General features: G+C 27.1%; 1 protein-coding gene and 1 long non-coding RNA gene across 2 annotated transcripts; both read right to left on the reverse strand.

Moving 5' to 3' along the window:
- Positions 1 to 1,632: 1,632 nt before the first annotated feature.
- On the reverse strand, positions 1,633 to 2,479 carry LOC114183053. The gene is made up of 2 exons (XR_003604337.1): positions 2,396 to 2,479; positions 1,633 to 2,204 (listed from the first exon to the last, which is right to left on the reverse strand). It is a non-coding gene; the product is annotated as an uncharacterized LOC114183053 (long non-coding RNA).
- Positions 2,480 to 6,871: 4,392 nt separating this feature from the next.
- On the reverse strand, positions 6,872 to 17,413 carry LOC114181877 (mucin-2-like). Its single transcript, XM_028068499.1, has 4 exons — positions 17,349 to 17,413; positions 13,124 to 13,365; positions 7,411 to 7,520; positions 6,872 to 7,351 (listed from the first exon to the last, which is right to left on the reverse strand). Exons 1-4 carry the CDS (start codon positions 17,411 to 17,413, stop codon positions 6,905 to 6,907), a joined length of 864 nt encoding a protein of 287 aa, XP_027924300.1. The 3' UTR covers positions 6,872 to 6,904.
- Between the last annotated feature and the right edge of the window lie 8,909 nt (positions 17,414 to 26,322).

Genomic DNA, 26,322 nt, shown 5'->3' on the forward strand with positions numbered 1-26,322 from the left:
AAGTTATAAAACCATCGAAAAGTTATAATTTTCTAAAAGATTACTAAAAACTACCAAAATTCTAGTAATAACACTGATTTTATTAAAAAAAAGTTAAATTACGGATAATGTATTTAGCGGAGACTAGAATCATCGAAAGTGTCAAATAGAATTCCAAACAAACAAATTTTCTTGTAATGAGTAAGGGTTTCTCCCTACACCTCCAACCCTTTCTCCTGTATCCCAAAAATATTTTTAATTCCCGCTTTGTTCTTACAGTAAAAAAGTAAAAGTAACGGAAAGAAAAAAAAAAGTATGTTGCGGATGTCGACATCCGCAACATAACCTGACATCCGTTGAAATTATATTGCGGATATCGACAATCACAATGCATTTTTTAATTATCCCGTTTTTTAATTTTTAAAGAAAACATACTCAAATAAATGAAAAGAAATTATCAAACCACTGTATTAATCTTTATACATATTATATAATTTTTATTAAAATTTATGGATCAAAAATTTTATTCAAAAAAATTACATATGAAAAGAAAAAAAAAATATGTTGCGGATGTTCACATTCGTAATATAACTTGACATCCGTTGAGGTGTTAGAAGTTTTGGAGGTGCAGGCTCGCAAAAGTAAAAAGCACAGTAGCAACATAGTAATTTTTTTTTTTAATTTTGTTTGACCACCAAGATAGATAAAAGTAGGTAACGATAGAAAAGTAATTTTCAGATGTAGTGGAAAAAAAGTTGGAGATACAAGTAGAAGCCCCCTAATGAATATGTTGATTCTACCATTAGTTTAAATTATTTGGATCCACATTAAATTTCACTCCATCCCATCAAAAGTTGGGTAAAATGTTTTTCATAAAAGGGCATGTAATTGATTTTCGCAAAAAAAAAAAAATATTTCCAAAATTTTCTATTGTGTTCCGAAAAATAAATATTGAAAGTGATTGAAATGACACAATATAGAAAAAAAAAGGTTGTAGAAAGTAATTGTCTTGAATTGAAACACATATTCTCATATTTATGTTTCTAAATTTCATCGTTAAATTTGTTGTATTTTTGCTTGTAAATCAATGAATTGTTATTAATCTTTAGTTTTTCTTTAGTCATGTCATTGTGTTAGTTATTTTTTATCATCATTGTTGGTACTTAGCATGAACATGTTTTAAAGAGAAGTAGTTATTCTTCTTTCAGTTTTTATGAAGTTGCTTCCACATTAATAATATTCATTGGTTTCATTAAGAGATTACAATTTGGTTCAAATTGATTCATACCTTAACTTCTTATTATCATCCTGATTGCATTTTTTTAATGATTAAAGCAACATTAAACTCCTTTTCATTTCAAAATTAAAATTAAGCAAATATAACGAATTATATTATGTTTATACGAGTTTTTTTAAACAATTACAAAAATTCATCATAAATTAGAATTAATTTGTAAATAAGTTGGAAGTAAAAGTTTGAATATTTTAAAAAAAATCATACTTTGCTTTTTACAAATTAACTTAATTAATTTTTATTCATAGAAATTTAATTATATCATTTTGATTTTTCAAAAGTTCTTAGTTGAAATTTGTCTCTATCAATAAATCCAATCTAAGAAAGATGATGAGCTATGATATAATAAAAGGACAAGGTGAGAAAAGAAACAATCACATTTTATTAAGAACTAAAAATACATGTGAAAAGGAGGTTGATGAATTCCATAAGAAGATGACTCAATTTAAGGGTGCATGATGTGGAGGCGGTGCTTGGTGGTGATGTGGGTGGTGGTGGGGTGTTGGTGCTTGGTGATGATGTTGGTGGTGGTGGGGTGCCGGTGCTTGGTGATGATGTTGGTGGTGGTGGGGTGTTGGTGCTTGGTGATGATGTTGGTGGTGATGGGGTGCTGGTGCTTTATGATCATGTTGGTGGTGGTGTGGTAAGTGATGGTGTGGTGGGTGATGTGGTGAACCATGGTGTGGTGGGCTATGATGGTGTGGTGATGGTGCTTGGTGTGGTGGTTGAGGGTGGTGTGGTGCTGGTGTTTGGTGGGATGATTTGACAGTATCAATAGAAGTTAGATCATGTGGACATTGACAGACATGTTCAATGCATATCGATGAACATCCACAATTTGGATTTTTGCACCCATCTTGGCACTGTTTATTGTTATCACATGGTAATCGATAAATGATTCCTCTTGCTTCTGCCTTTATGATGCACAAATCTGAATCACAAAAATCTTATTAAGAACAATGCCAACTCAAATTTTCAAATAAAACAATAACCCTAATTCCTCACAAAAACTATGTCAAAGATTTGGTTTCATAATAAGAACTCAAGATGTGTAGTGTATAAGAAAAGGGCTCATTTGAGTTGAGAAACTAAAGAGAGAGCGAATAGAATATCATTAATAACCTGAATTTATGATGAAGAGGGCTAACAAGAGTGTCATGCTGACGATGAAACATCTTGAAGATCCCATGTTGCTCACCAAATATGTTATTCAACAATAACTATTCATCTATATATACTCAAATGGTCGAAGCAGTTTCACACAAAAGACAAAAGTTAATTATATTCTTTAATTAGTAACTATGTTAACTCATGCTTATTAAATGTAAATTTAATTCTATATATTTAATTATTATTCAATATTTTCTTGGCTCAATTGAGTCTAATAAATGATACACTGATACTTCAGTTTAGGTTATGTACCTGTGTCGGACACGTATCAAATACTACTTTAGGATACTTTATCAATAATTATCAACAAACTTTAATCTATCAAGTCGTAATACTATTGTGATGACAATAATTTATAATTTTTTACTTTGACAATGTTTAATATATGTTTTTTATCAATCTATAATTTTTTATCAATGATTTTAATTTGAGTTAAATATGTTTTTAGTCCCCAACTTTAAGTAAAAATTGGAATTAGTCTTTCTTTGAAACTTTTATCCAATTTAGTCCTTCAACTTTAAAACTTCGTGGATTTAGTCATTTTAATCCAATTTTCTTAAGTTTATTTGATGTTTCGAACGCACTTCATGATAACATTTGAGTTCTTTATACTGTTTGACACATGTTTACTTCAATGTTAGCTAAGAAACTACCATAAAACGCATTCGAAACGTTAAATAAACTTAAAAAACTTGGTTGAAAGGACTAAATCTACGTAGGGGGACTAAATTGGGCAAAAGTTTCAAAGATGGAATAATTCCAATTTTCACTTAAAGTTGAGGGACCAAAAACATATTTAACCCATTTTAATTTGGATTTAGATAATAATAATTATATATTTATCATTTTTTTACGAATTTTTATATGATTTTCAATATACATATATCATATGTATCGTATTCAATGATTTTCAAATAAACAAACGAATTGGCGTACCAAATATGTGTCATATCTTATTTTTTGTCATTAAAAATGTTTTAAAATGTGTGGACCTCAAAAACATAACGAAAAATGTTTTAAAATTTGTCATTAAAATGACTAATTATTTTTTGTCTCTAAAATTAGTTGTTATTTAATGATTTTCTAGTATCGAAAGTAATTTTTTTTTGAACAAATATCATTACTTCCCTCATTTAAAAATAGTATATTAACTAAAATTAACTAAAATAAAACTAAATTTTTAAAATGTAAGAAATAAATATTTTTTATAAAAAATTGAAATTATATTTATATTGTTTAATTTTTTAAGTAATTTATATTCAGATGTTACTTTCATATTATTATATTGGAACTTGGAGATGGTATGGTATCATTTCCAATAAGAGTAACTTTCTGATAGAAACATTATTTATTATGAAACCCAAATACATGATGAGTTCTTTGAGTCCAGATTCTCTACTGGTTTTTTGGTATTGTTCTTTGTTGAGCTTTAAAAATACACTTTGTTGATATTTTAAATATTTTTTTAATATATTTATAAACGTCAAAATTAGTGGTAATCAATGTATTATAAAGACACAATAAAGAAACAACACAAAAAAATCCAACAGAGAATCCAAATTCGAATTCTTCACATGAATTCATTATTTTTGAAGCTCACATACACAATTTTCCGAAAATTGTATAGAGTTATTTACTTGACACTCACATTAGAATATTATTTTGATTGAAAAGAAACTTATATAATCAATTCCCATGAAAGAAGTTCTAACCAACTTTCTTTATAATATATATATATATATATATATATATACACGTTTCACAAAATTAGTATAGTTTCTCATAAGAATATTTCTAATTAAAACCATTAAAATGAGTAATAATTAAAATAGCCAAACACGTAATAATTATTAAAGATCAAACCCATTTTTAATTACTTTCACCGTTAACAAAATCTAAACAAAATTAATAGAATATAAACTTTTGTACTAAGAATTTAATTTTTTTTCTTATTATTCTAAAAATAAAATATTTGAATTCTTATTGTGTTGATCACCGATTATTCAACCCATGAAGTATTTATCAACAACCATAATATTCTAATCTGATTTTCACAAATGTAAAATCCTTAAAATTGTATAGAATTGCTTGTAAAACCTTTTTTTTTTTAATTTTATTTTAAGGAATAGGTGTGGAACTTCCGTCAAAATAACTGGTTTTGAAAGCAATTCACCTTTACTGGAGCCACATTAAAATAATATTCTTGTAAACTTCCATTTAAGAAATTGACTCAAATAGTGTCGGTGTATCTTTTTATTATTATCGAATATTATAATGTGTCAATAACATTACAATATTAGATAATAATTTCTTTCGTCTTGGTTGAGTCTAATCTTTTCTTCAATTTGACTAAAATATCTTGGTTATAGTTTCTAATTTTTTATTGTATTAGAGTGTGTTTGGACGAAAAATTTCAACAATTCTAAGAAATTAAAATACTAAATAATTGAATTATTTATAGTTAAATTTTATTCATTTCTTAAATAATTAGTTTGGATGAAATAATTGAAATGAGTTACTCTCTAAATAAATGAATTACTCACTTAAATTGTCTAATTCAAATACACTATAAAGGTAATTAATGATTAATTGTTGATGTTTTCTTGCCATTGTTTTTGGTTTTTAAAATGCTTGTGAGGTATTATGTCCTTATTATTTACTTGTTTGTGATACTCTTAGCTTAAGAAAATGTTGGATCCTATTGAAGTTTTATTATGAACAAGAACACCTTCATACCTCTTTTCCTATATCAAGTTTAAGCTGTTTTTCTCAATTGAGCATTCCTATATGACATCTTCTAGGTGTTATTCTCTTAATGGTGGTTCCAACACACTCATTCCCTGAATTTGATAATAGCTTTTATATGGATATTTTTATAGTGAAAAAAAAAATGGAAACAAAATTGTCATTTTATTACATCGAAAGACGATTCCTTTCCAAATCCAATACATATTTTTTGATGTTGATATGATTTTACAAGATATCAAAGTGACTCGAGTTATGTGCTAGTGCCTCTTAGTGTGATATGATACAAATTTCGAAGAAACTCTCACATGCTTAACTTGGTCAACTTGGATGAAGATTAAGTTGAAGAAACGAGATTCTGTAGGTGAGAACAATGTAATTAAAAAAATCAGAAACTTGTATTTGAGTTGAAGAAGTTTCAAGATATTGTAATTTTCATTAGTTTTAGCTTTTAAACTTTATTGTTTATATTATATTACCGTAAAGTTGAAAACTTTGCTCCTTTAATTAATGCTATATTTAGTTATAAATATTAAAATTTTAGAATATTTGTTGTTTATCATTTTCCATTATCTCTAGATTTATGTATATTGAAAAAAAAGAAATAAAAGAAATTAATGGCAATTTGAAATTCCAAGAAAAACACTGAAAAATTAATGGGGATTTGAAACCCCCGAGAAGTTACAAAAGTTATAAAACCATCGAAAAGGTATAATTTTCAAGGAGTTAACAACACTAATTTTATCCGAAAAAAGTTAAAATTGTGGAGATTAAAACCCTCGAATGTGTCGAATTGAATTCCAACTAAACAAATTTTCTTGTAATGAATATGTTGATTCTACCATTTGTTTAAATTATTTGGGTCCACATCAAATTTCACTCCATCCCATCAAAAATTGCGGAAAATGTTTTTCCTAAAAGGGTAGGTAATTGAGTTCGCAAAAAAATTTCCAAAATTTTCTATTGTGTTCCGAAAAATAAATATTGAAAGTGATTGAAATGACACAATATAGAAAAAAAAGGTTGTAGAAAGTAATTGTCTTGAATTGAAACACATATTCTCATATTTATGTTTCTAAATTTCATCGTTAAATTTGTTGTATTTTTGCTTGTAAATCAATGAATTGTTATTTATCTTTAGTTTGTCTTTAGTCATGTCATTGTGTTAGTTATTTTTTATCATCATTGTTGTTAGTTAGCTTGAACATGTTTTAAAGAGAAGTAGTTATTCTTCTTTCAGTTTTTATGAACTTGCTTCCACATTAATAATATTCATTGGTTTCGTTAAGAGATTACAATTTGGTTCAATTTGATTGATACCTTAACTTCTTATTATCATCCTGATTACATTTTTTCAATGATTAAAGCAACATTAAACTCCTTTTCATTTCAAAATTAAAATTAAGCAAATATAACGAATTAAATTATGTTTATACGAGTTTCTTTAAACAATTAAAAAAGTTCATCATAAATTAGAATTAATTTGTAAATAAGTTGGAAGTAAAAATTTGAATTTTAAAAAAAAATACAGTTTTTTTTTACAAAATAACTTAAATTATTTTTAATTTATAGAAATTTAATTATAACATTTTCATTTTTCAGAATTTCTTAGTTGAAATTTGTCTTTATCAATAAATCCAATCTAATAAAGATGATGAGCTGTGATATAATAAAAGGACTAGGTGAGACAAGAAACAACAACATTTTATTAAGAACTTATAATATATATATGAAAAGGAGATTGATGAATTCCATCAGAAGATAACTCAGTTTGAGGGTGCATGGTGTGGAGGCGGTGCTTGGTGGTGTGGTGGTTGTGCTTGGTGGTGATGTTGGTGGTGGTGGGGTGCTGGTGCTTGGTGATGATGTTGGAGGTGCTGGGGTGTTGGTGCCTGATGATGATGTTGGTGGTGGTGGGGTGCTGGTGCTTGGTGATGATGTTGGAGGTGCTGGGGTGTTGGTGCCTGGTGATGATGTTGGTGGTGGTGGGGTGCTGGTGCTTGGTGATGATGTTGGAGGTGCTGGGGTGTTGGTGCTTGGTGATGATGTTGGTGGTGGTGTGGTAAGTGATGGTGTGGTGGTTGGTGATGTGGTGAACCATGGTGTGGTGATGGTGCTTGGTGTGGTGGTTGAGGATGGTGTGGTGGTACTTGGTGGGGTGATTTGACAGTATCAGTGGAAGTTAGATCATGTGGACACTGACAAACATGTTCAATGCATACTGATGAACACCCACAATTTGGATTTTTGCACCCAACTTGACACTGTTGATTGTTGTCACATGGTAATCGATAAATGGGTCCTCTTGCTTCTGCCTTCATCATGCACAAATCTGCATCACAAAAATCTTATTAAGAACAATGCCAACTAAATTTTTCAAATGAAACAATAACCCTAATTCCCCACAAAAACTATGTCAAAGATTTGGTTTCATACTAAGAACTCAAGATGTGTAATACACAAGAAAATGACTCATTTGAATTTGAATTGAGAAACTAAAGAGAGATTGAATAGAACATCATTAATAACCTGAACTCATGATGAAGAAGGCTAACAAGAGTGTCACATTGACAATGAAACATCTTGAAGACCCCATGTTGTTCACTGAATATGTTATTCAACAACAACTATTCATCTATATATACTTAAATGGCAGTAGCAGTGTCACACAAAAGACAAAAGTTAATTATATTTTTTAATTAGTAATTATGTTAACTCATGCTTATTAAATGTAAATTTAATTCCATAGATTTAATTATTTTTCACTATTTTCTTGACTTAATTGAGTTTCAATCTATGATGCACCGATACTTGAATTTAGGCCATGAATCCGTGTCAGACACGTATCATATACTTTAAGATACTTTATTTATACTTATCAACAAAACATCTAGTCTATAAAGCCATAGTACTATTGTGATGACATGACTTTGTAATTTTTTATTTTTACAATGTTTAATAGATATGATTTTAATTTGGATCCAAACAATAATAATCATGTATTTATCATATTTTTAAGAATTTGTATGTTTTTCAATATACATATATCACGTATCATATCCTATAATTTTTAAAATAAACAAACGTATGGGCACACCATATACGTATCATATCCGATACAAGTAACGTATCGTATTCGATACAAGTAATGTATTGCATTTGATACATGATACAAGTAACGTATCATTGCATTAGAAGAAGTGTTGTGGTTTTCTAGTCATCGATGTTTGAATTGTAGACCTAAAAATCATAAGAAAAACGGTATCTAAATTAGTCGTTATAATAACTAATTATTTTTTTTGTCTAAGATTAGTAGTTTATTTAATAGTTTTCTAGTATTAAAAATAAATATTTGTTTTTTCTAAAATAAATATCATTACTTCCCTCATTTAATCTAAAAACATTATATTAACTAAAAAAATTAAATTTTTAAAATGAAAAAAATAAATATTTTTTTTTATAAAAAAATTAATATGTAATTATATTGTTTAATTTTGGTTAAATTATATTTTAGTCCCCATTTTCGTAGCAAAATATCAATTTAGTCCCTCTATTTTTTTTATCTCAATTTGGTCCTTATTTTGAGAAATTTGATGCAATCAAGACTTTTTCGTTAGTGGTGTAGTAGTAGTGTTAAATGGGGTGTCACTCGTCAGTTTATGATTTTTTGGACTTTTTTTTAATTTATTTTTGAATTTTATTTATTTTTTTAAAATAAAAAAATATATAAAAATTTGCTACGTGTCAAGCTGACATTGTGCCACGTGACAGTGACAGTGTCTCGTGTCACTATTATGCTAGGTATCATTTTCTTATTCTCAATTTGGTCCCAGTATTTTAATTTTTGTCTCAATTTAGTCCCAAATTTTGTAAAAATTATGCAATTTCATCTCCTCTAAATTGAAACAAAAATTAACTTTTATATAAATATTATACAAATATTTTTATTAAATTTTCAAATTGATATTTTTATTATATATTTTCAACAAAACTAAGTTTATTTAAATTTGTTTCACATTCAATTTTACTTAAAATTGTTTTCAAATTTTAAATTTATTTGTTTTTGATTGTTACATAAACTAGTTAATTTTTCTTAAATTATATAATTGTTATTTTTACACCAACTAAAACATTTGTATAGAAATTATTGAATTTTACACATTTTAAAAACATGCAATTATTTAAAATATAAATTCAAATAAAAAACAATATTAAAGTATGATGTAATAAAATATCAATTCAATCTATGATTTTTTTTTGTTATTAGCATTATTTTCTATTAACAACTTTAAAACAATTTTAAATAAAGTTTAATGTGAAATATAAATTAAAATAAACTTAATCTAGTTAAAAATATTTACTTGAAATATCAATTTTGATAGAAATATTTGTGCATATTTATATAGAAATTAAATTTGATTTCAATTTGGAGAGAGACAAAATTGTACAATTTTTACAAAAATTAGGACTAAATTGAGGCAAAAATTAAAATACTAGGACCAAATTGAGAATAGGGAAATGAGACCTAGCATAATAGTGACATGTGGTACTATCACTACCATGTGGCATGATGTCGGTTTGACACTTGGCAAATTTTTAATTTTTTTTAAAATTTTAAAAAATAAAAATAAAATAAAAAATAAAAAATAAAAAAATTCAAAAAATCCAGGAACTGACACGTGGCACCCCATTTAACGCCGTTATTACACCACTAATGGAAAGGACTTAATTGCATCAAATTTTCCAAAATATGGACCAAATTGAGATAAAAAAAATTGAGGGACCAAATTGATATTTTGTTAGGAAAATGAAGACCAAAAGTTTAACCTTTAATTCTTTAAGTAATTTATATTCGACTATTAATTTGATATTATTCTATTGGAATTTGGAGATGGTATGCTATGATTTCCAATAAGAGTTACTTTCTAATAGAAACATTATTTAATGTGAAACCTAAATACATGATCAGTTCTTCACATGAATTCATTATCTTTGAAGCTCACATACACAATTTTCCGAAAATTGTATAGAGTTAGTTACTTGACACTCACATTAGAATTTTATTTTGATTGAAAAGAAACTTATATAATCAATTCCCATAAGTTCTAACCAACTTTCTTTAACTTAGATACATCACTTTGATTAATAACAAATTTTAGTGACAAAAAATAATTAGTCACTATAGTAACCAATTTAGATACTAATTTATAAACTTCAAATTATTGATAACTAAAATGGTTTTAAAAAATTATAATTTGTCTTTAAATTGGTAACTAAAATAGTTTCTATTATGAATTGGTTTCTAAATTGGTCATTAATATTAGCTACCTAGATTTTGGCTATCAGAAGAATTTATCTCCAAATTAGTCTCTAATTTAGAAATTGGTATGTAAACATATTTTTTTGTCATAAAATTGGTCACTATTAGGGATGGCAGCGGGTTGGGTCGGGCACACATAGTGCCTACCCGCAACTTGACCCACAACCAAAAAATCCACCCACTTCCCGTCCCACTGCCGCACAGGTACCCGTTTAAAAAATTACTCGTGGATATTTTAAAACCCGCAAATGTTTAAAAAATATATAATTTATTAATTTTTAAAATTAAATTTAAATAACATTACAAAAAGGTAAAATAAAATATAAATGAAACTAAATATAAATTAAATTTAAATTTAAGTTAAATTTAATATAATAACACAAATTAAAATTTAATTTTAATTAAATTTAACTTAATAAAACATAAATTAAATTTTATTTTTATTTTTTATCGGGTAACGAGTACTCACGGGTCCAGATAGTATGATTTCATACCCAATCTGTTTATAAACGGGTATTAGAATACGCGCTACTCACTACTCGCGGATAACAAATACCCGCGGGTACCAACTATTCGTTGCAGATTTTATTTACAAATATCCAGGGACATTAATATTTTTGTCATCTCTAATCACTATTTGATAGTTTTTTTTAGGGCATGATACAATTATTCACATGATTTTAACTTATATACATGAAAATATATTTTAATGTAATATTATTTAACTTTACTTTGTAAATTTACAAAATATTTCCTGTTGCAAATGTTTTATAAAGGAGAAGGAGACGGTGAGTGTTGTATGTATCAATGATTAACTAACTATGAGAAAGGACCATGCAAATCTATGGATTTTTATGGGTGGAAAAAAGTGTATAGTGATTTTTATGGAGTGCATTTTTTGAAGTTGAACCGATAGTTGCTTAATTTCTTTATGGATCCTATAGGTTTACACAAAATATTAATAGTAAATATTTTTTTTCAACCTCATTATTTATTAAAAGCAAGAAAAATATTTAAATAATTGGATGGAAAAACTCACCCCCTTTGACACATTTCTGGATATGCCTCAGCCTACTATTAATCAGTTTCCAATTCCATGATATTTATTTTTGTATGACGACAATGTTTTTTCCTTTTTATGTAAAAAAATTATTTCTCTTGATAATAATACTTGTTCCCATTCAATGTAGTTTTGGATAGAAACGTAAGTTGTGCCATTTAGGATTGTAAGCATTTATAAATCAAGAGGCTCATTAATATTTATTTAGCACATAATTATCATTTAGGGTATCACGTTAATAAGAATATGCTGTATCCTACTGAAGTTTTACTATGAACAAGAACACCTTCGTAGATGAGAACAATGTAATTACAGAATTAGAAATTTGTATTTGACTTAAAGAAGTTTCAAGATATTGTAGTGTTTCAGCTTTTAAACTTTATTGTTTATAAAAACTTTGTTTTTTTTTCTCTTTAATTAATGCTATATTCAGTTATAAATATTAAAATTTTAGAATATTTATTGTTCATAATTTTTTATTATCTCTAAATTTATGTATATTAAAAAAAGCGAAACAGATGAAATTAACAGGAGTTTGAAATTCCGAGAAAAATACTGAAATATTAATGAAGGTTTGACAAAATAACATAGGTTTGAAATCTCAATGAAATAACGGAAGTTTGAAACTCCTAGAAATAACAAAAGTTATAAAATTATCAAAAGATTATAATTTTCTAGGGATTATTAAAAACCGCCATGAATATATTAACAACGCTAATATATTCACCAAATAGAACTCCACCCCCATTAAAAGGTACGAAGAATGTTTTCCATAAATTTCCAAATTTTTTTATTGTGTTCCGAAAAATAAATTTTGAAACTGATCGAAGTGACACAATGTAGAAAGAAAAAATGATTGGGTGCAAAAAATAGTTGTCGTCGATTGAAACACATATTCTCATATTTATGTTTTTAAATTTCATCGTTAAATTTGTTGTAATTTTGCTAGTAAATCAATGAATTGTCATTTATCTTTAGTATTCTTAGTCATGTCTCTGTGTTAGTTATTTTTTATCATCATTGCTGTTACTTAGCTTGAACATATATTTTAAAGAGAAGTAGTGATTCTTCTTTCAGTTTTTATGAACTTGCTTCCACATTAATAATATTGATGGCTTTCGTTAAGAGATTACAATTTGGTTCAAATTGATTCATACCTTAACTTCTTATTATCATCCTGATTACATTTTTTTAATGATTAAAGCAACATTAAACTCCTTTTCATTTCAAAATTAAAATTAAGCAAATATAAGGAATTAGATTATATTTATAAGAGTTTTTTTAAACAATTAAAAAAATTCATCATAAATTAGAATTAATTTGTAAATAAGTTGGAATTAAAAGTTTGAATATTTTAAAAAAATTATACTTTGTTTTTTACAAATTAACTTAAATTAATTTTAATTTATAGAAATTTAATTATAACATTTTCATTTTTCATAATTTCTTAGTTGAAATTTGTCTTTATCAATAAATCCAATCTAACAAAGATGATGAGCCATGATATAATAAAAGGACAAGGTGAGAAAAGAAACAATCACATTTTATTAAGAACTAAGAATACATGTGAAAAGGAGGTTGATAAATTCCATCAGAAGATGACTCAATTTTAGGATGCATGATGTGGAGGTGGTGCTTGGTGGTGAGGTGGTGGTGCTTGGTGGTGATGTGGGTGGTGGTGGGGTGCTGGTGCTTGGTGATGATGTTGGTGGTGGTGGGGTGTCGGTGCTTGGTGATGCTGGTGATGTTGGGGTGTCGGTGCTTGGTGATGATGTTGGTGGTGATGGGGTGCTGGTGCTTTATGATCATGTTGGTGGTGGTGTGGTAAGTGATGGTGTGGTGGGTGATGTGGTGAACCGTGATGTGGTGGGCTATGGTGGTGTGGTGATGGTGCTTGGTGTGGTGGTGGTGCTTGGTGGGGTGATTTGACATTATCAATGGAAGTTAGATCATGTGGACATTGGCAAACATGTTCAATGCATATTGATGAACACCCACAATTTGGATTTTTGCACCCAACTTGACATTGTTTATGGTTGTCACATGGTAATCGATAAATGATTCCTCTTGCTTCTGCCTTTATCATGCACAAATCTGTATCACAAAAATCTTATTAAGAAGAATACTGACTCAATTTTTCAAATAAAATAATAGTCCTAATTCTCCACCAAAACTATGTCAAAGATTTGGTTTCATTCTAAGAACTCAAGATGTGTAATGTACAAGAAAATGAATCATTTAAGTTGAGAAACTAAAGAGAGAGTGAATAGAACATCATTAATAACCTGAATTCATGATGAAGAGGGCTACCAAGAGTGTCACGCTGACGATGAAACATCTTGAAGATCCCATGTTGCTCACTGAATATGTTATTTAACAATGACTATTCATCTATATATACTATATATACTGAAATGGATGAAGCAGTTTCACGCAAAAGACAAAAGTTAATTATATTCTTAATTAGTAACTGTGTTAACTCATGCATATTAAATGCAAATTTAATTATTTTCCAATATTTTCTTGACTTAATTGAATCTCAATATATGATGCACCGATACTTCAATTTAGGTCATGAATCTGTGTCAGGCACGTGTAAGATACTTTAGGATACTTTATTAATACTTATCAACAAAATATCTAATTTATAAAGTTGTAGTACTATTGTGATGATAATACTTTATAATTTTTTATTTTGACAATGTTTAATAGATATAATTTTATTTTGGATCCAGACAATAACAATCATATATTTATCATATTTTTAAGAATTTTTATATGTTTTTCAATATATATATATATATATATATATATATATATATATTAAGTATCATTACTTCTCTTATTTAATCTAAAAAAATTAAATTTTTAAAATGTAAAAAATAAATACTTTTTATAAAAAATTGAATATCAAATTATATTAATTAATTTTGGTTAAAATACCTTTTTGGTCCCAATTTTTGTCAAGTTTTGTCAAATAAGTCCTAATTTTGGTTTTGTGTTCAAATAGGTCCCAATTTTCGTCAATTTTGTTCAATTGAGTTCTTTTTTGCTAACACTGTTTAAATCATTAACGGCGATGAATAATGACTGCCACGTGTCACTTCGTGATTTTTTTGAATTTTTTTGAATTTTTTCAAATGTCCACATGTCAACCTAGTAGTGTGTCATGTGTCAAAGTCAATGTTCTATATTCAATTTGGTCCCTATATTTGTCATTTTTGTTCAATTTAGTCCCAATTTTGGTTAATATGAACCAATTTGGTCCCTTTCCAAATTGAAACCAAATTTAATTTTTATATTAAAATTCACGTTTTTATTAAATATTTTTATATAATATATTAAAATTCACATCATTATAACTTTGATATAAAAATTAAATTTGGTCACATCTTTGATAGAGACAAAATTGGTCAATTTTAAACAAAATTGGGACTAAATTGAACAAAAATAACTAATATAGGGACCAAATTGAATATAGAACATTGACTTTGACACGTGACACACTACTAAGTTGGCACGTGAACATTTAAAAGTTTTTTAAAAAAGAATTCAAAAAATTAAAATAAAAAATTCAAAAAAATCACAAAGTGACACGTGGCAGTGTTAATGGCCATTGATGATTTAAACGGTGTTAGCAAAAAAGGACCCAATTGAATAAAATTGACGAAAATTTGGACCTATTTGAACACAAAACCAAAATTATGACTTATTTGACAAAACTACACGAAAATTGGGACCAAAAAGGTATTTTAACCATTAATTTTTTTAAGTAAGTTATATTCAGCTGGTACTTTCATATTATTCTATTGGAACTTGGAGATGGTATGGTATCATTTCCAATAAGAGTTACTTTCTAATAGAAACATTATTTAATGTAAACCCAAATACATGATGAGTTCTTTACATGAATTCTTTATCTTTGAAGCTCACATACACAAGTTTCCTTAAATTGTAGAGTTAGTTACTTCGAGACTCACATTAGAATATTATTTTGATTGAAAAGAAACTTATATAATCAATTCCCATGAAAGAAGTTCTAACCAACTTTCTTTAATATATATATATATATATATATATATATATATATATATATATACGTTTCACAAAATTAATATAGTTTCTCATAAGAATATTCAAAATTAAAACCATTAAAATGAGTAATAATTAAAACAACAATCACTAAATCTATAACAATATATAAAGAGGATTCCCTCTTTTATGTCCATATTTCTTAATACTAATTCTACCCTTTACAATATAATTATTTATTAAATTTTTTAAATTAAAGGTTATTTTTACTTATTTTCTATATAACTATTTTTCTTTTTTTCTTTTTTTTTATTTATCAACAATTAATTTCTCTATTCATTTCACTTTATTTTTTAACATTTCACTTCATTTTTAATAAATATAAATTTATTTTATATATTAACTTAATAACATTACACTATTATCACCTACTAACATACTATCATTCATATTTAAAACATGCGTATACATAGGCACGATAGCGCCTGTGTGTACACTAATAATTATTAAAGATCAAACACGTTTTTAATTACTTTCACCATTAACAATATTTAAACAAAATTAATCTAATTAAAAAATTTTGTACTAAAAATATATTTTTTTTCTTTTTATTCTAAAGGGAAAATATTTTAATACTTATTGTTTTGAACATACTATTCAACCCCTGAACTATTTATCAACAAAAACAATATTCTAATGTAAGTCTCACAAATATAAAATCCTTAAAATTATATAGAATTGCTTATGAAACGATTTTTGTAAGGAATTCATCTTAGAATTAATTAACAATTAATTCTATTATGCGACTCATTTAAAATATTATGACAGGTTCAATTGTGATTTAATAAAATATGAGGATCTATTGATTATTATGAAAAATCGTAATAAAATAAAATAAGCTTAGTTCAATTTGATGGATGTTGACTTATAAAAGGGATTAGGGTTCAAATGAGATAGATTGAGAAATGGTGGGTGGAGAATAGACAAATTGAAAAACACATACTCATAGAGAGTTGGGTGTAAATGGATGGATCTTTAAGACTGAGCATGACTCTCAAGGTAATATCGAGCATTACAAGACTCGACTTGTTGCCAAAGTTTTTACTCAGAAAGATAGTATTGATTATAAAAAAACATTTTCGCCTGTTTCTAGGAAAAATTCTTTTAAAATTATCATGGCATTAGTAGTTCATTGTGATCATGAGTTGCATCAAATGGATATTAAAACTTTCTTTCTGAATGGGGATTTAGAAGAGGATGTTTATATGGACCAACCGGTTGGGTTGACTAAAGAAGGAAAAGAACACATTGTGACGATAATTTTTTTTAATTAATAGTATTATTTCCTACAATATACTTATAAAATTTAAAGGCAAAATCATACTTAAAATATTCCCACACACACACACACATACATATATATATATATATGTATATATATATATATATATATATATATATATATGTATATTTACAATATTGTATGCATCCTATATCTACACCGTTTAGTACATCTTATATTTCTTACACTAGAAGAAGAAGAAATATTATTTATTTACAGTTTCCCCCTCATATACGGGTTATCAAACAGGTGGAGGGAAAAGGTTATGGATAAGATTCACTTGAACTATTGGGGGTAAATACAAGGTAACTCCAATTTGTCCTTCGATGATAATCGGCGCGTTTGGAGCAGAGAGAAAAGTAATGGTAGAGTTTCTCGTTCCTTGAAATGTTACAGAATTATTTACTGCATCGGTTTGCCATGCATCCCCAGGAAAACAGCCACAATGTCAGCGAAGAAGGGATCAGGCATGTTGGGAGCAGCCATCTATGATAAGGTTATAAAATTTTGTTTTTCACACACAATCAAAAATAGGGAAGTGAGACAAATATCACATAAAAAAAAATACAACATATCATAATAAAATAAAGTGGAATGAAAGTTCTCCCAAATCCATAAAACTAGATTTTTATTATACTTTTTTTTATAAAGATATTGATTAATTTTGTAGTGACTAGTCAGGATAAATGAGCTCATGACCAATAAGGTAACTCAAGAACATCTCATCTTGAGTAATACTAACTCGTTTAAATCCCCAAGGTCATACCTCTAACTATAATAATCAAATCTTTATTTATCATATATTTTATTTCAATATTAAACCATTTAATTATATAATTAAATAAACATGATCAATGCATAATTAAAAAAAATATATAAATAAATAAAAAGGATCAGTACGTAACTGGAGATAAATATAAATAAGTAAATGAGAGTAAATATAAATAGGATCGGTGTTAAACTAGAGATGAATATAAATAAATAAATAGGAATGAGAACTAAATATAAATTAGAATGAGGTTAGAGACACCTCACTTAAGGTAAATATAGAGATAAAAATAATTATGAACAAATAAAAAAATAATCAAAGTAAAAAGATAAAATGATAGATGTCTCCTTCCCTTACCTTAGCTATGAAAGATATGCTTTTGAAGATGATCTTTGTATTTTATTTTTCTCCTTTTTCTTTTCTCACACTCGCAAAGACTCTCTTTTTTTTTTCACTGTCTCTCTTTCTTTCCCCCCTTTGATTCACTTCATCCATATTTATACTACATTTTGTAATGATTACATTTAGTTTAAATTGCACTATTTCGTTTCTGTTTCAGTTCTTCCTTAGTTTAGTTTAGTTTGTTAAAGATTGGCCTATCAAGATTTTTTGTTGTTTATCTAATCTGACGTTAATATTAACCTATCATGGCATTAATTGTGATTTTCCATTTTGACAGTTCATGTACATGAATTGTGACGTTGTGGTGGAGATTCAATCTAAAAAAATTCTTTTGTTTACCTTATCATAATATATAAAGTTTCTATACATATATCATTAAGGTTCAATTTGGAGAAGACTATAAATATTATTATTATTATTATTTTTTATTAAATATATCCATGATATTTAAAATTACTTCAATAAACAGGACAATGGTGTACAATATTATAAAATTATTGTGTAATACGTTAAATGTGTTCATAATATTATTATTATTATAATAATAAAGGTAAAACATGTATTTTTTTAAACTGAAATGATAGCTATATTGTTATAAGTATTATTACTTATTTTATTATTGAAGTATATTATTTTGTAGTAATATTTTTATTATTTTAATTACAAACACTTAAATTTTGATTTCTTGAATAATTATAATTTTTATATCATATGTTCATAATTTATTATGCTGGTCACAATACCTATGAAAAATAATGTATCATAAACTTTTAGGTAATGACATACTGAAAATATTGTGGTATAAATCTTGAGATGTTACACACATGGTGTGTAAACTTCTCGACAATGGTGTCTTAAGTTCAATAATACTATTGTGTCCTTTGGATTTAAGGAAAACATTGTTGATCAGTGTATATATTTAAAGGTCAATGGGAACAAGTTTATATTTTTGATTCTGGATGTTGATGATATCTTGCTTGCGACTAATGATTTTGGTATATTAACTGAGACTAAGAGGTTTATCTCTAATAACGTTGAAATGAAATATATGAGTAAGGCATACTACGTGATAGAAATAGAAATATTCTGTGAAAGATCATAAGGATTGTTAGGTTTTTCTCAAAATGCATATATTAATAAGGTTTTAGAGAGATTCAAAATGGATAAATGTTCATCATCTCCCATTCTAATACAGAAAGGAGACAAGTTTAGTCTCATGCAATGTCCAAAGAATGATTTGGAATGGAAACAGGTGAAAGATATCCCTTATGCATTTGTTGTTGGGAGTTTGATGTATGCTCAAACATGTACGAGGCCAAATATTAGTTTTGCAGTTGGTATGCTTCGTACATACAAGAGTAATCTAAGACAAGAGCATTGGAAAGCTGTAAAGAAAGTTTTAAGGTACCTACAAGGAACAAAGAATGACATGCTTACTTATAGAAAATATGATCATCTTGAGGCGATAGGTTATACAGATTCAGACTTTACTGATTGTATGGATACAAGAAAGTCTACACTTGGTTATGTGTATCTTTCAGCCGGAGGAACGATTTCATAGAAAGTGTGAAGTAGTTTGTCATTGCTGCATTCACCATGGAAGCTAAATTTGTGGCATGCTTTGAGGTCACAGTTCAGGCTAATTAGTTGCATAACTTTATTCCAAGACTTAAAGTAGTCGACAATATTGCCAAGCCGCTGAAATTGTGATAATTTTGCAACAGTTTTCTTTTCTAAGAACGACCGGTATTCCAAAGGTGCTGAGCTTATGGAATTGAAATACTTTGTTATTGAAGAATAAGTTTAGAAACGTAGAGTGTCAATAAAACATATTAGCACAAATCTTATGATTGCTGACCCTTTGACAAAAGGGTTACCACCCAAATTGTATGCTAGCCATATAAAGAATATGGACATTATGTCTACTAGTGAATGTTAAATGTTAAATGTTGAATGTTGAATGTTAATGTTATTAATGTTTATTTAACACTCTAATCTCTTTAATGTATAAGTTTCTAAAAGTTGTGTTTTCTTCTTTATGTTTATGCATGCAAATTATGATGAAGAAAACAAATTATGTTATGTTATTATTATTGAAAAAAATGACATTATGTTTGAACTCATTATGGACTTCTCATCCTAAAGTCATATTAAAGAGAAATGGATGATACAATAGTATATGGAAGGGATCATGTCGAGTGAATGATGTGTGACTGCCATAACTCTTATTATTTATGTATCTTTGATTGTGAATAATGATTGAACTAATTTATTTAAGGTCCTTTAATGTGCATTATATTTATGTATTAAATCACATAATGTTATGACATCAAATTATGCTCCGTTCCCGGTTCTCCTGTAGCTGGATCCTCCGGAACCACAAGAATCCTTAGTTAGAATGGGATTCCTTAAGGGGAGCAAGTTTATTTTCCTGATCTTGTATGTTGATGACATTGTGCTTGCCACTAATGATATATGCATATTGCATGAAACTAAGAAATTTCTGTCAAAGAATTTTGAAATGAAAGATCTTGGTGACGCCTCCTTTGTATTAGGAATTCAGATATACCGAGATCGATCTCGGGGTATTCTAGGATTATCACAAAGGAGCTATATCGATAAAGTTCTTAAAAGGTTTAGCATGCATGAATGTAAATTTGGGGATACTCCAGTTGCTAAGGGAGACAAGTTCAGTTTCCATCAGTGCCCAAAGGGAAATTTGGAAATTGAGGAAATGAAGAAGATTCCTTATGCGTCAGCTGTAGGGAGTTTGATGTATGCCCAAGTATGTACGCGTCCAGACATATCATACATAGTTGGGGTTCTAGGCAGATACTTAAGTAATCCAGGAATGGACCATTGGAAAGCAACAAAGAAGGTCATGAGATATTTAAAGAGAACAAGAGGTTATATGCTCACATACAGGAGGTCAGACCAGTTGGAGATCACTGGGTTTTCTGACTCGGATTTTGCAAGATGTCAAGATAGCTTGAAATCTACTTTAGGTTACATTTTTATGTTGGCAAGTGGTGTGGTTTTTTAGTGCAGTGTCAAGCAAACCCTTACAGCTTCATCCACCATGACAGTAGAATTTGTAGCATGCTATGAGACATCTAATCACGGGATATGGCTGAGAAATTTTGTCACATGGCTGAAAATTGTGGAAGGCATTGAAAGACCACTTAAGTTATATTGTGACAACAAATCAGCTGTATTGTATTCCAATAACAATAGGAGCTCGACTAAGTCAAAGCACATCGACATTAAGTTCCTAGTTGTTAAAGAAAGAGTACAGAGTGGACAGATTTCCATAGAACATTTAGGGACAAACTCCATGATTGCAGATCCTCTAACCAAAGGACTTCCACCCAAGGTCTTTCATGAGCATGTTGCTCACATGGGTGTTTTACAGTTTGAGGAATCTGAGGTTTAGTGGGAGATAGTCATTTTCATATGTTTTATGTTTTATGTTTAATTTCTTGTATGCATACATTGAACTTTCAGACATATTTGGTTATTTATATATGTGGTTTTAATTTTACACTTTGTACATTAAGTTTTTATATCGATCTCATTAAGTTAAAGTTTGGACCAGTTGAAAATAGATGTGTATATACAGATCACCTTCACATAATTTTTCATGCTACACATTTCATGATGAATCCATGTCATTTGGTTGTAGCAGGATTAGTGATCATTGTTGGTTTTAGTTGCGATTGATGCAATGAAACACTAGTTTGGTTCTACATACTGATATAATCAATGGACGGGACTTTTGGAGTATGCTCGAGTAATATAATGGCAATTTTGAGCTCATAAAGTCTAACACATTTATAAGGTTGTAAGGACATATATATTTGTGACCAGTGAGAGATTGTTAGTAATTTTGGGTCATGCATATATATGATACATAATTAAATGTGTTAGGGCCATTATTTATAAAGCCAAATAATAAAGTGATCTGACTAATTTAAAGATTTGGCTAAAGGCATATGTCATGAAAATAAATATTGTGTAGAGACCAGTTAGTAATTTCTAATTTAATGAGGGGCCAAATTAGAAATACTAAAACTTAAGTAATTCAATTTATAAATGGTCGTGGTCCCCTCCTGAGAGCACAAAAAGAGTCATAATGTACTTTTCCTGTTCCTTTCTCTCTATCCTCATCATGAGAGAAAACCAAAGGGAAATAAATGTGTTCTACAGGAGGAAGATCATTGATCAGTAGTGCTCTAAAGGACATCGTTATGACTGATTCAAGTACGCTTCCGTTTACTATTTACAACATGATTATCAGTATGAGATATTACTTATGATTGATTGTTAGAATCAATATCAGGATCATATTCTTGTTTTGTGCTTACATATATACCCAATGGTCGAGGCAGTTTCACCAAAACACAAAACATAAATATATTTTTTATTTACTAATTTTATTAACTCATGCAATTAAAATGTAAATGTAATATTTTATATCTTTGTTGTAAGTGTAACATTATAGATTTGGTTTCATTATGCGTTAAAAATAAACATAACTTTCCTCAAACCTTAAACTTGGACTCTCATATATGTTTTTCTGTTGGAATGATAATGTTTCAAGTGTTTTAATTCTATTCATAATTAAATAAGATTATATACATTACTACCTTAATATATATTTTAATGTAAGAGTCATAAAACACTCATATATTGAGTTTATGTCCTTTTTTATGATCGTTACATTAGAGATGTTCTTAAGCCATATTCATTGTAAATGTCATTTTATGAGGTTTTTATTATACTCAATTATTTTAAAGATCTTTTCACAATTTTTACTTTGCTGCAAGATTTTTATAAGACAAATATTTTAAATCACAAGAAAATTCCTAACCACCCGTCTTAATGATAAAAAATGGTTAGACACTATAATGATCAATTTAGATACTAATTTAAAAATAAAAAATTATGAATTATTAAAATTATCACTATTTTGAATAAAATATTATAATTAGTCTCTAAATTGATTTATGTATATATTATGATTTGTTAGTTTTAGATTAACTATTTCGTATACTAGCTTACCCTTTTGTGTGTTGTGTGTTTTCTTGTATTTGTTCGTCTCTTTCTTTTGCGATGATCACCTATTTGGTGGGATCAGATGAAATTACAGGTTTATAGGCATATCTGGAGAATGAGGAGTCATCAGTTAGAGTAGTGGAAGGTCTCAGAGATATTTAGTTTGGGTTGGCTCAAAGATAAAGCGAGTAAAACACTCGCTTTAGGCCTCAAAGATAAGGTCTCAATTTTTTTTACTACTAATACTTTTTTTATTAAATTAATTATAAAATTATGTTTAAGAAAAAAAAGCCTCAAATTTTTTTAGTACTAATTAATATACCTCTATTAAACTAATTATAAAATTATGTTTAAGATAAAAAAGGCCTCACAAAAATATTTTATTACTAATATAGCTTTATTAAATTAATTATAAGTTTATGTTTGGAAATAAGATTTAATTAAATTATTATTAGTGTATGTTCATTTTTATTGGTAGTAAAAATGATAATTAATAAGTTAAAACATTTTTTTTAGTAAATTATAATTTTGTTTACAAGAAAGAGAATGATTAGCTATCTTTATTCTTTTAAAAGAGAATGACAAAGAGAATGATTAGTAAAATATAATCAATTTGGATTCTATTTTCTTTTTCTTTTTATCTCTCTATGACTTCTCTTACCTCTCCTTACTTTATTTTCTTCTAATAGTCTTTTTTCTAGGGTTTTGGCATATTATATCCCTTAAATCTCTTGTTGCACGTGTGTACCAATTTTTTCATCTTCATTTCTGGTTAATATGTTTTTTTTTTTCTATTTGTGTTGTTGTTATTTTTATTGTTTTGGATTTGTATTAGAATTAGAAATGCGTTTCTTTTGCTTAGTTTTGTTTTTTGGTACTTCTAGATTTACGAGTTTCGAGAGTTTGTTTTTCATATATCTTGAAGAGAAATTGAATTTTTTTTCCAAAACTATTAATTAGATGATGGTTTCATCTGTTGGCGGATAATAGATTAATGAGGGCATAATTCAAAGTTGAGTTTTCCAGAAAAAGATAATTCAAGTTTAGAAAAAAAAAAGAGACTTACTATCAAGTGTATATCAATCTTTTTTTAATTATTTTATTAATGATTAATCTTAAAATTCAACTTTGCAAGTTTGTGAAAAAGTTGAGACTTGAGACTTCAAGATATTGTAAGTTTACCATCGAATTTATTTTCTTGACAACGAGAACCATGTTTTATTGTTTTAATTCATTCGTTTTATATATTTATATTTAGTAGTGTTTTATATATTATCATTTTTTATTTCATATAAAAATATATAGATATGTCAACTATAAAATTTGAATTAGGCTATTCAAAAATTCAAAAGAAAAAGAAGAATTGATACTATAATTGCATAAAAAAAGAGCTATGAACAAAAAAAGAACAAATGTCTTTTGTATTACGGTGTGTAGATATTTCATTTTTGAAAGAAAAATGCTTAAACATTAAAAATCTGTAAAACAAGACAATTCTTTGGATATTGATGGATTTGATTTAATTTCAAAATTAAATATCTTAAGGCAAATTATAGGTTTGGAAAATGATAAACCAATTGACATTTTTAATTATATAAAAGGAAAAAATTCATTTCCAAATGTATATAGAACTTATAGAATAATGTTAACAATTTTAGTGTCAATTGTTTCCGCCAAAAGGAACTTCTCAAAGCTAAATACAATAAAAACTTATTTAAGATCAACAATGTTTCAAGAAAGATTAAACGGATTAGTTCTATTATTTATTGAGAAAGAAATATTAAATGAAATTAATTATAACAATTTAATAAATAATTTTGCATAAAAAAAGTTCTAAAAATAACTTTTAAATAAAATGTCTCATTTTTTTAAGTTTTTTTTAGGCCTCCAACCATTGAGTTGCCCCTATATTTAGTAGTGATTAATTTCTGTATAAAGGTTGTTGGTTTAGTTCAAATGTATACATGTTATATTTTTACAGTCATATCTTTTGTAAGTCTATATTATAATATACTTTATACACTGAATTACCTGTTTTGAATACTATGATGAAGTGTTTATTTTATTAGTTTTAAACTACTAAAATGAGAAGTTATAATAATTTGCATGTTAATTTAATTAAAGTGGTCAAATTTGTTCTATTTAACAATATCAAGACTCAATTAAGTAAAGAAAGATATAAAAACCAAATTGAATCATACAATAAGCATAAATATCAAATTACTAGTTAAGCTTAGGAAAAGCATAATAAAATTAAGAATAAGTGCGAGTTTACTAAGAATAAAATAGGAAAAATAGAAGGAGAGTGAGTGGGTGAGATAGAAAATAAGGAGTAACATAAAGTAGTTTATTTTGTTATCGTGTTTTTGTTTTATTTTATCAATAAATCAGAATAAAAAATATCATTTTAAAGCTATTATATATTTTTATTTTTACATATTTTTAGAATGAAAAAAATTTCAAAATTTAATTTAGTTATTTTATAGTTTTAGGGATTTTTTTTTTAAAATTAAACTAAAAATAATTTAAATTTTTAGAGTTCACCTCTCTTTAATATATGTATTTAAAAAAAATATATATATGAAATGTAAAAAAAATTAAATTTGATAATTTTTCAAAGATTTGATCAACAGATATTTTATTATCTATTTTTTTAATAAATAAAATTATAATATTTTAATTTTTATCAACTTTTATTGTTTTTAAACATATTTATTTTATTTATTATAATTATTCGAACGAAATTGGATATTAATTTCAACCTTAATTGTTTTATGATTATATATTAAGTGACAATTAAAGGGTATTTAATATAACGACTTTCATTGATTATGATTACACCTAGCTTGTCCTTTTAGAGTCTTGTCTTTTTGTTAATTTTCTATCATAATTTTTTATTACTTGAACATATGTTTCAAAGGAAAAGAGTAGTTTTAATTTCACTTTTAAGGGACCAAAATGCATAACTGACAGAAATTAAATAACATAAATTGTTGGAATATTAAGTAGTGACGAATCTTTAGAAAACATTTTAAAAATATTAAATTGACGTGTAAATTTTTTTCAAATGTTAAATATGTAAAATGCATAATATAATTTTCTTTCGCTTTAATATATATATTTTTTTATTTAAAACTAAAAAAGTTGAGAGAAA

Source organism: Vigna unguiculata, chromosome 1, assembly GCF_004118075.2.
Source record: "Vigna unguiculata cultivar IT97K-499-35 chromosome 1, ASM411807v1, whole genome shotgun sequence".
Lineage (NCBI taxonomy): Eukaryota > Viridiplantae > Streptophyta > Magnoliopsida > Fabales > Fabaceae > Vigna > Vigna unguiculata.